This window comes from Microtus oregoni, unplaced genomic scaffold (assembly GCF_018167655.1).
Source record: "Microtus oregoni isolate MIOR12 unplaced genomic scaffold, Mior012 000024F_ref0000369, whole genome shotgun sequence".
NCBI lineage: Eukaryota > Metazoa > Chordata > Mammalia > Rodentia > Cricetidae > Microtus > Microtus oregoni.
The window spans coordinates 8,754,620-8,766,846 of NW_024543083.1; the positions used below are offsets into that span (position 1 = coordinate 8,754,620).

Below are 12,227 nucleotides of genomic sequence, written 5' to 3' on the forward strand. Positions count from 1 at the left end.
CTATGCCAATACACAAACACTGATAGAATAAAAAGAAAGAAGACCCAAGGAAACAACACAACAAGAAAAGCATGCCTGTTGAGGGGATGGGGTGGTGATAACAAACCCTAAATCCCTGTCCATGGCAGCCGAGCACAAGAGTCTGGGCGGGCAGGAGGTCAGAAAGCTCTGGATGAAAGTGTGTGAGATGACCAGAGAAGCTAACTGACAGTGATGAGCACAGCGACTGACAACTGTCTGTTTTAGATAGAGGCCAGTGAGGTGGCTCAGCAGGTAAAGGCACTGGCCTTCGTAGTCATCCCTGGGACCCACATGGCAAAAGGAAGAAACAAAAACAACTTCCCCAAGTTGTCCTCTGACCTCCACATACACACTGTGGCGTGTGATTGATACACACACACACAAAATAAATATAACAATAGGGCCGGGCATGGTGGCACACACCTTTAATCTCAGGACTCGGGAAGCACAGAAAGGCAGATCTGTGGGAGTTTAAGGTCAGTCCGGTGTACAATACAAATTCTAGGTCAGACTGAGTTAATTAGTGAAACCCTATCTCAAAAAATAACAACAACAAAAAGACAAAATTTCTTTTTAGGAGTCAGACTATGAGATGGTATAGTATATGCTAAATGTTGATGACTAAATCCTTAAAATATAAGTCTGAAAAAATTAATTAAAATCCCCTTTATGTATTGAATTTTGTTTAGTCCTAGTACTTGGGAGACGGAGACAGAGGCAGGCAGATTTCAGTGAGTTTGAGGCCAGCCTGACAGTTTATGGACATAGTTAGTTTCAGAATAGCCAAAGGGAGAGACCGTGTCTCACTCAAAAAGGGATTGGGGGTGGAAGCATGTACTGCTCCCCCAGGAAACCAGAGTTTGATTCTCAGTACCCACAGCAGGCAGCTCACAACTGCCTGTCACTCCAGTTCCAAAGGACCCAATGCTTCTGTACTCTGTTTTTTGTTTTAGCAAAAAGAAGAAAAGAAGGACAACGAGAAGGAGGAAGAGGAGAAGAGCTTTTTAAAAGCTTGTGATCAAAGTTGGTGTTTTTCTTGGTAGTGGTTAGAACTCACTGGATTTGAACTCAGAGACTTGCTTATTTTTGCCTCCTTTATGCTGGGATTAAAGGCACATGACATCACTCCTAGCCACAATGTAGCTTTTAAAAGTATAAAAATTAGAAATTTCTGAATTATAAAAAACGTACATTAATTGCATAATATACTTGGAAAAATCTCCAGGCGGTGGTGGCACACACCTTTAATCCCAGTACTTGGGAGGCAGAGACAGGTGGATTTCTGTGAATTTGAGGCCAGCCTAGTCTACAAAGCAAGTTCTAGGACAGCCAGAACTGTTACACAGAGAAACCCTGTCTCAAAATGCCAAAAAGAAAAAAAAATTATGGAACCTAGTACTAGGTACAATGAATATATGCAAATAACATAAAATAAATAAAACATAACCAAACTAAAAAGATAAATAAGAAATCAACAAGACATACTGAGAATCCATTTCAAGTTGAAATATCCACCACCACTTCAAATGCATTGAAGTTCTATGACTTCTGTTCTATTCCCTGGTTCTATAACTCTAATGGCCTAAAATGAACCAGTAAGTGAAGCTTTCTGTACCTCAGTTTCTTGATATGAAAAAAGGAAAAATATGTACCTTATAGGGATTTTTACGAAGATTAAATAAGCACACCAATATTTTCAACAACACTTATTTCACAGAAGGTATTAGACTTATTATTATTTATTTGATTTGGTTTTGAGATAGTTTCACTGTGTAGCCTAGGGCGACTGTAATCTGGGATTCCTCTGTCAGACTCCCAAATGCTGACATTACAGAAGCTCATGCTCCTGGCTCTTCTCAAGAACTTTAAAATCTTTGATAAAGTAGCTTTGTTAACAGAATAAAGAAGAATTAAGGGAAGACACTAATACAGAAAAATTACTTAAAATCCTTAGCAAAGTAAGCATCATGATCTAACCCCTACTGGACATGTGCACATCAGTTCACCACAGACCCTAAAGTAGGTCTCTGTTTTTTGAGAGAGGATCCCAGGCAACCCAGGCTAGCCCTTAAACTCTACAAGGCGAAACTTGAAGTTCTGATCCTGCCACCTCTACTGGATATGTAGCCATGCCCCGTTTATGTGGTGCCAGTGACCTAAGCCAGGCCTTTAAGTACGCTAGCAAGTGCTCTACCAAATGAGCTGCAACCTCAGCTGACAGTTTTCAACAGTACTATAATGTTACATGATATATACAACTATGCATTTATTACATTTTTTGAGACACGGTCTCACTATGTACCTCTGAATGGCCTGGAACTTGCTATATGCTGGCCTCAAACTTTGAAGTGATACTTCTGCCGCATGAATGAGTGCTTGGATTATGGACATGTGTTTCTCTGCCCAGTTATAAAATGTGTCAATGGACAGTGGGGGTATAGTTGAACAGTAGATTGCTTGTCTGTCACGGGAAGGACCCTGGGTTCCAATGTAATGAACTAAACAAACCACACCCTCTAGGCTGTCAGTTACCTTCTGTTTTTCCGAGTGGTTGCTGGCTTGTTTGGTTGCCTCAGCTAGTAACTCTTCATACTGTTCGTGACCTTTATACTCCCGTACCCGTTTCTCATGAACCCATGCCCTCTCTGGCTGGTTGCTAAAAAATTGTACATGATATTCCCGGGCACCTGTAAGTAAAAGTTCATACTATGTTAGTACATAAAAATCCACATATAATTTGCCAAAGGAATCTTAAAACACAGTTTTTTTTTAAATTTCTTATTTTTTACATACTAATCCCAGTTCCCCTTCCTTCTCTCCCCCCACACCACAAAACACAGTTTTCTCAGCATTTTTTCCTATCAAAAGCTGGACATTTTAAGTTACCCAAAGATACACTACAATACTCAGTAACCTCAAAACTAATTAATGGCTACTATCAAATCATTCCACATGATTAAAATCAGGGCAGCAAGTTTTAAGAGAAAGAAATGTGAAATTCTGCTAATCACCCCATTTATTACTTTGAGTACATAATTTTTACTTGTCTCTAATATTTTTACAAATTGGAATATAAATGCACAATGTTTCCTTCCAAAACTACACGTCTCCTTGTACTTTTAAGAGCCAAGCACTGATCAGATCATCTTTCTAGCTATATAAACATAAGACTGTTTCAGGGGTCCTGTGACCCCTATAGTACTGTGATAACAATATCACTGCTTTCGTTTTTACACTTCAGACACAAAAGCAACGGCAGATAAAACTTTAGCATTACAATACGAACTGCGCAGAACCACACCCCTCGATTGGGTGCTTCTCCACTATACACTGGCACTTTTTAAAAACGATAGTTTTATGTGATGTCCTCGATAAATCAGAAAAATGATTAATTTTCCTACATTTCAGCCTTGAATCTATGCCTCTTAAATACTCTGTGTAATTAGCTAACAAAAGCAATGAATGAGACACTCCTGCACCCTGGACAGTGAAGGCTGCCTTGAGAGAAGCACTAATTATGGTCATTTGGTGGAAGACGGAAGTCACAGTCACTAGAAAAAGTGCCTTTCGGCCGCTATTCAAAAGTGGGCAGGTGTCTCTCAAGAACGAGCTCCTGTATCAAGGAAAACAACACTTTGTTATCAAAAATACGGTTTGACCTTTCAGGTAATTATCAGAATGCTGGGAAACCTGCCACCGCCTCTTGGAGAGAACTCCTGAGGAAAGCAGTGGTAATTTAGAAGAACAGATACTCTGCTAGGCACAGTGGCACACACTTTTAATCCTAGCACTCAGAAGGCAGGCGGAAGTGAAACTCTTACTTTAAGGCCAGCCTGGTCTACATAGAGAATTCCAGGACAGCCAAGGCTACATAGAATCTGCCTCAAAAAGAAAGGAGGGGAAAAGATACAAAGGAATGCGTCAACATACAAAAGATCTACATGACTCACTAAAACAAGAATTAATTTTGTTTGTTTGTTTTTTTGAGACAGGGTTTCTCTCTGTAACCCTAGCTGGCCTGGAACTCACTGTAGACCAAGCTGGCCTCAAACTCACAGACCCATCGGCCTCTGCAAAGACTAAGGGTGTAGCTCAATGTCAGAGCACTTATGGGGCCCCAGTTCTTCTCACCCACAAATCTAAAAAAGTAAAAGCAAAAATAAGATAAATCCTGAAGACATGAAAACTCAAAAAGCAAACACGTCTCTGAATAACTGACAAAATTTTCTACACTTTCTGTCAAAGGTTGTATCTGTAGAAGAAGTATTTTCATATATGAGAAATAATGCAGGGACTGAGCGCTGGCTCAGTGAAGAGCACTTACTGCTCTTTCAGAGGACTGGAGTCTGTTCCCAGAACCCATGTCAGGCAGCTCATAACTACCTGTAACTCCAGCTCCAAGGGGAAATCTCATACCTCTAACCTTGTGCCACCTGTACTCAGGTACACATACCCACACCCCGAATTTTAAAATAATTAATTTTAATTTTAATTAAAATAATTAAAAATTTGATTTTAAAGTAGAAGCTGGAAAGATGGCAGAGCAGCTAAGAGCATGAAGTTCTCAGCAGCACATGGCAGGTCGCAACCGTCTGTAACTCCATGGATGCAATCCTCTTTTCTGGCACCAGACACACATATGGTTCTTAGAAATACAAGCAGGCAAAACATTCACACACGTAAATACTTTTAAGTAAAATAATGCAAAGATAAAACTATGTACTTTTATAACTTTAAAAATATTGCTAACCCAGGCACACACCTTTGATTACAGCTCTCAGGAGGCTGAGGCAAGTAGATCTCCATGAGTTTGAGGCCATCCTGGTCTACATAGTGAGTTCCAGGACAGCCATGCTATACAGAGAAACCCTGCCTATGAAACAAATTTAAAAATAATAAATAGGGGCTAGAGAGATGGCTCAGAGGGTAAAAGCACTGATTGCCCTTCCAGAAGTCCTGAGTTGAAGTCCCAGCAACCACATAGTAGCTCACAACCATCTCTGAGATCTGGTGCCCTCTTCTGGTCCACAGGTATACATGCAGGCAGAACACTGTATACATAATAAACAAAATATTTAAAAATAATAATAATAAAATAAAAATAATAATAGTAAATAGATAATAAAAGTATTGCCAGTGTTAGTAAACATGGGAAGGCTGGTGGGAGATATGCGCCTTTAGTCCCTGTACTCAGGAAGCAGAGAATGTCTCTGTGAATTCCAGGCTAGCCTGGTCTACATAACGAATTCCAGGTCAGTAAAGGCTGCATAATGAGACCCTGTCACAGAAGGAAAGAAGGAACAAGGGAGGGAGAGAGGATGGAGAGTGGAAGGGAAGAGGAAGCATGCAGAGGAATGAGGCTGAGAAAAGGGAAGATGGCTCAGCAGATAAACACACTTGCTGCAAGCACAAGCATGAGGATCTGAGTCATATCCTCACCCCCTGGTAAAAACACAGGCATGGCCTCCTGTGCCTGTAACCCAGGGCTGTAGGAAGTGGAGACAGGACTGCTGGAGCTTTCTGGCTATCAGATAAGCTCCAGCTTCACTGAGAGAGCCTGACTCTTAGGAGTAAGGTGGAAAGTGATGGACAGCGAAATAGCCCACGTCCTCCTCCAGCTTGGTGTGCGCACAGGTAAACACATCTCCATACATATAGAGGAAAAGTAGGTGCCATAGGATACAGTACTCTGAAAGCATAAAGACCTCAAGTTCCAGGCCAGCCTGGGCAACATAGTGAGACACTACAAAAACAAAATCAATTGCCTCCCCAGGAGAAACCCTTATATCAAAGAAATTCATTTCCATGTCTGTTAATTCCAAACATGCAGAGAGAAAAAGAATTACCTCCAATTTTTCAAAATTGACTTTTATTTTATAAATATGGGTGTTTTGTCTGCATGTATGTTTGTGCACCACCAGTGCCTGGTACTCAAGAAGGCCCGCACAGGACATCAGATCCCCTGGTACTGGAATTAAAGATGGTATGTTAGTGTTAGGAATTGACCCTGGGTCCTCCAGAAGAGCAGTCAGAGCTCTTAACTGTTGAGTCATTTTTCCAGCCCCTCTCAAATGTTTTTTTTGTTGTTGTTGTTTTTTGTTTTTCGAGACAGCGTTTCTCTGTAGCTTTGGAGCCTGTTCTAGAACTAGCTCTTGTAAACTGGCCTCGAACTCACAGAGATCCTCCTGCCTCTGCCTCCCAAGTGTTGGGATTAAAGGCGTGCACCACCACTGCCCGGCTTGCCCCTCTCAAATTTTAATAGAATTTACATAGATGTAAGAAGACATGATGGATACCTGTTGGTTTCTGTCATAGATACTCAAGAGTTTTGGCCTTCCCTAATCAATATGCAATACTTTTAAAATATAAAAAGCATTTAATTTCAACAAAAAGAACTAAATGAAGAAATATAATTTAAAATAAAAATGTAGCCTAAACATCGTTCAAGACACTCTTGCAAGGAGTTATTATCTATTTGTTTATTTATTGGTTTTTCTTCTTGTTAAATATTTATTTATTTATTATGTGCACAGTGTTCTGCCTGCATATATACCTGCATGAAAGAAGAGGACACCAGATCTCTTTACGCACTTGGGAGACAAAGGCAGGCAATTCTAGAATAGCCTGGTCTACACAGGGAGTTCCAGGCCAGACAGAACTACATAATGAGATCCTGCCTCAAATAAATAAATATAAATAAATAAATGAGTAAATTGTATATTATATGAATATTTCAATAAAGCAATTAGGCTTTAAATATTAAAGACAAAAAAATTCATGCTTTTAATCAAAGCATGAAAGATTTTTAAATTCTATATTTTCAAATTACTAAGAGTAATATAAACAAATTTTCTAGCACTGAAGTAGAAAATTGCCCAGGGAGCATCTGACTAGTAGATGAATGAATGAATTAAATGTGAAAGCTCCTGGGGCTGCAGAGGTGACTCAGTAGTGACGAATGCAGCTGCCTTTATAGATTTTACAGATGGCCCAAGCTCCGTTCCCAAGACTCTTCAGGTAGCTTTAGCTCCAGGGGACAGGAGCGGCCAAGGGCACCTGTATACATGTATTTCATCTCTTGAATAATCCTGCCCTGTTCTTCTTCTCTATTCACAGAGTTATAAGAGTTCCAAAGTAGGCCAGGTGGTAGTGGCACATGCCTTTAGTCCCAGCACTTGGGAGGCAGAGGCAGGCAGATCTCTGTGAGTTCAAGGCCAGCCTGGTCTACAGAACTAGTTCCAGGACTGCAAGGACTGTTTGTTACACAGACAAACCCTGTCTCGAAAAACCAGAAAAAGGAAAAAAAAAAAAAGTAAGGAAGGAAAGAAGGAAGGAAGAAGGTTAGTTCCAAAGTACTTCCCGTAGCCTGACCTAACAGTCTTCTCTGTAAATGCCCCCTTAGGCCCAACCGCCTCTGAGTTATGACTGCATGGACTCAGCTGCTAAGAGCTGTAGAGCAAGGGTTATAAAGTAAGATGTTTTTTGAGCCTACTTTTCTGAGACACAGGACATACCTCCCTGCAGCTGCTGTGAGCATCACAGAAGAAAATGCTCACTAGGTAGGTAAGAGATGTGGTTCAGCTGGTAAAGTGTCTGCTAGCATGCAAAGAACCCCGAGTCCATTCCCAGGGCCCACTGAAGCAGGTGCGGTGGCAAATGACTTTAATTCCAGCAGAAGGTACAGGCAAGAGAATCAGAAGTTTTATATCATCCTCAGCTACATAGCAAGTTTGAGGCCAACCTAGGCTACATGAGATCATGCCTTCAAAACAGACAAACAAAAATTCTTAAGAAAATACACTGCAGAACCACCTAATACAGTACCTTGCACACAACTAGACAAACAACAATGCTGATTTTTTTTCATTCCTGCCCCACTTCTATTCTCCTAGACTTTAATCGGCACAAACTGCCAAAATGAAAGACGGTAAGCCACACTACCTACTATACTTAAGCAGAGTCTTGCTCAGTGTCACCAATACGGGAAAACCCACAAGTCTGATTTGCTAGGTTTAAGCAGACACTTTTTTCTTCTCATTGATAATGAACAGAATCAAGAAGGAAGTCTGGCCGGGTGGTGGTGGCACACGCCTTTAATCCCAGCACTTGGGAGGCAGAGGCAGGCGGATCTCTGTGAGTTCGAGACCAGCCTGGTCTACAAGAGCTAGTTCCAGGACAGGCTCCAAAACCACAGAGAAACCCTGTCTCGAAAAACCAAAAAAAAAAAAAAAAAAAAAAGAAGGAAGTCTAATGTCAAAAGAATAAGATGCAAAATTGTCACAAATAATGAAGAATTCAACACATGGCAAAGCAGAGTTATAAAGCAAGTACCCTGAAATTAAGTTACAAGCCGAAGTTTCTTTGAACTAAGAACTTCCAGGTAGGAGAATCTTAGAAATCTATTACACATCATGTTTGGATAAAATACACCCAGAATATAACTTTTATTAATCTGAACATTGTAAACTAAGATTATGTGTTGTAAGTAGGCACAGTTACAATCCTATGTCCTAGCAAATACACTGGCCTTCCCAGTGTATTCAGAGCAATCAGTGAAACAGAAGAGGGTAAAGCACCAAGTGAAATTCAATATGAAAAGTGCTTGTTTGGGTGGCAATGATTCCCAAAGGAATCCATAGTGAGCTAATGATCAACCACGTTAGGCATGCTGAGAGAAATCTGTAATCCCTGAACTCAGAATTAGGAGGAGAAGGATAATAAGCTTGGGAACTGCCTGAACTCTACAGAATGAGACCCTGTATCAAAACAAAATAAAACACAGCATAGTTCAAAAAAAAAAAGGCTTAGCCTATACATTAAACTCATATAAAATATCCAATCACTTGTTAATATGCTTTCATTTTTAAATGAAATAGGAAAGCCAGTAAGATTGGAGTCTTTAAAACAAGTAAGCAAGAAAGAAATTACAAACAAACCCAAGAGCTAGGGATGATGCCTCAGACCTGTAATCCTAGCTACTGAGAAAGGCTGAGGTGAAAAGACCACAAATCCAAAAGCCTGCCTAGACTGCACAGTGAGTCCAAGACCAGCCTGGACTACACAGTGAGTCCAAGGCCAGCCTGGACAATTTAATGAGGGTTATTTTGGCTCCCAATTGCTGGTTACAGCCCAGCAGAGCAGGGAAGTCAGAGCAGCAGACTTTGGAGAACTGCTCACACTGCAGCCACAACCAAGAACAGAAAGCGGGAGCTAATGCATGCTAGTGCTTGGTTCACATTCTCTATTTCTGTTTTTGGTTTATTTATTTACTTATTTTTGAGGCAGAGTCTTGCTATGTAGCTCTGTAAACTGGAAGTCACTAGAGAGATCTGCCTACATCTGTTTCCATACTGCGGGGATTAAAAGATGTATCACACCATGCTCCACTTTGACTTTTTTTTAAAGAAACTAAATAAAACATTCATTCATTTATTCATCACTGGGTAGTGGGTAGCACAGAGGTCAGAGGACATCTTTTCAGTTTTCTCCTTCCAGAAAGCTGGTTCTGTCCTTCCACCATATGGGTTCTAAAGATCTAACTCACGTTCGTAGGCTTGGCAGGAAAGGCCCTTACCCACTGAAAAACACCACTGGCTGGTTTTCTACACCTTTTTCATGTATCATGGAAACCATGCTCAGGGAACTGACACTACACATAGATCTTCTCACATCAGCTAACGCAATTAAGATAACCCATCAGGTAGGTTCACCTCTCTGTTGACCAAAAAAAATTTTTTTTTAAATAAATTAAAAAGTCTGTGGCTGAGGAGGCTGGAGAGATGGCTAAAGGTACATGATGCTCTTACAGAGGACCCAGGTTTGCTTCCCTGCACCTGCACCAGGCGGCTCTCAACTGCCTATAACACCTTCTCCTGGCCTCTGTGGGTACAGGGGGCACAGGTCCCAATACACATGCATTATTGAAAACAAAAGGAAATCTACAACAACAAAACAAGGGGCATTAAAACTCGGTAGCAGAATGCTCACCTAATGTGTGCAAAGCCCTCGCTTTAATCCCTAGTCCTGGGGATCTGATGCCTTCCTCTGGTCTCTGTGGCACCAACACATACAAACATAAACATACACACATGCATATGTAAAAACATTTTTAACAGTTATTATAAGGGCTGGGTATGATGACATATGGCTTTCCTAGCACTCAGAAGGTGTAGGCATCTCTCTCTCTCTCTGAGTTGCAGGATCAGCCTGAACTACATAGCCAGTTCCTGACTAGCCAGGGCTACATAGTAAGAAAATAAAGACATCAGTTACAGAAGTTCTCTGCCAGTATAAAACAACCATAATTATTTCATTTGTCATTAAAAAATGAGAAAACCCTAAGGAGCAGAGACAGGAGGATTGTTAGATGGTCAAAGCCAGCCTTGGCTACAGTATAAGACCTGTATCAAAAACACATAACAATAATACACAAAAATCCGATAAAGATACATATTTTATGTCAGATAATCGCATATTCTTACATTCACATAACAACACTGAAGTCACTTTTCTTTATTGCGAACTGTTATCTATTTATTACTTTTCTTACCTCTTGTATTAATTTTGGTATGGACTTCAAGCTGGGGGTCACTTGAAACCATACAAGGCCACCAAGGATAGGTTCCCACCTTGGACCAAACAAGATCACCAACCTGGAACTTAACACCAGTGGACACTTCTGTTGTTGGAACAGAAGACAGTATTGGCTGAACCTACAGGAAAAGGTCACAAAACTCCATCAGAAGAGAAAGAGGAAGGGAGGGAGGGAGGGAACTATGTATAAAGTACATTCCAAGTGCTTACAGGAGCTGGGGAGATGGCTCGGTGGGTAAAGTGCTTGTCACCTTAGCATGAGGAGCAGAACCCACACAAAGCAGGTGTGCTAGCATTCATCCTCATCCCAGGAATCCTAAGGGGGATGAAAAGGGCTCATGGGCCAGACATCCTGGCAAACACAGGGACAAACAACAAAGAAGCCCTATCTGCAACAAGGTGGAAGGATACACACAACTGTCTTCTGACCTCCAAGCTGCAAACTGTGGCAGACAACCATGCTTACACACATGAACACACACAAAGTGCCTACAGTGTAAAAACTACCTTCAATTATATTCTTCTCTGAGGTCAGTTATCTACAACTAGTAAAAAAAAAAAGAAAAGAATAAATGAATAAAAAATAGTAAGTCCATTCCAAATACTGGCAACAGGTTTCTGTTGCCAGATTAATGATGAAGCATCCTGAGAGTCCAATGAAAACAAAATGATCATGGCTTTTATTAGGAGAATAATTCATGGAAATTTAGAAACTACCTATTCCTTAAAAGCTCAAGGTTTTCCCAGTGCAATCTCTGACACAAAGATGGGCATGGAGCTGTAATGGCACACTGGGAAGACACGTCACTATGCTGTCACCTCGTTTGCTGTTGTCTTAAGTTTATTTTACTTCATGTGCATGAATATTTTGCCTGCATATGAGTAACATATGCATATGTGTAACATGTGTGCTTAATGCCTCCGGAGGTCAGAGGAGAGTGTTGAATCCTCTGGAACTGAAGCCACCATGTGGGTGCTGGGAATTGAACCTGGGTCCTGTGAAAGAGCAACCAGAGCTCATAATTGCTAAGCCATCTCTCCAGCCCTGACATCGTACCTGGTCACTGTATTCAACAAGTCACTCACCGGGACGGCCTCTTTGAGCACTGGCTCTTCTCTTGGCTTTTCTGGTGCAGTATCCACTCTCTCATTTGGTCTCTAGGCAGAAAAATGTAGGGGACAGAATAAAGAGGCAGTAAACAAGGACCTGTGATGAATGAGAAGAATCAAAGAAAACTGAACGGTAATGAGCATAGGAAGTGCACTACGGACGGTGAGGAATGGGATTATTTTTGCAGTACATGACGTGGGGCGCTAACATTCACTTTCCATTCTAAACCACAGTTAGAACTCTTTTTTTTTTTTTTTTTTTTTTGGTTTTTTGAGACAGGGTTTCTCTGTGGTTTTGGAGCCTGTCCTGGAACTAGCTCTTGTAGACCAGGCTGGTCTCGAACTCACATAGATCCGCCTGCCTCTGCCTCCCGAGTGCTGGGATTAAAGGCGTACGCCACCACCGCCCGGCCCACAGTTAGAACTCTTATCTCTTACTTGATCATCTAAACAGCACTGCTCTAAGCAAACAGGCTTTTTCCTTTTTTAAAATTTGATTTCTT

At 41.0% G+C, this 12,227-nt stretch overlaps 1 protein-coding gene across 4 annotated transcripts in view; it reads right to left on the reverse strand.

Moving 5' to 3' along the window:
• Nsd3 (nuclear receptor binding SET domain protein 3) overlaps positions 1 to 12,227 on the reverse strand; it is a 115,224-nt gene that overhangs the window by 59,957 nt on the left and 43,040 nt on the right. For all 4 annotated transcript variants that reach the window (XM_041673900.1, XM_041673901.1, XM_041673899.1 and 1 more), the window contains exons 3-5: positions 11,701 to 11,772; positions 10,571 to 10,733; positions 2,554 to 2,708 (exon numbers count right to left, since the gene is read on the reverse strand). In XM_041673900.1, the coding sequence (XP_041529834.1) occupies positions 2,554 to 2,708; positions 10,571 to 10,733; positions 11,701 to 11,772 (390 nt within the window). The remainder of the gene's footprint in view (positions 1 to 2,553; positions 2,709 to 10,570; positions 10,734 to 11,700; positions 11,773 to 12,227) is intronic.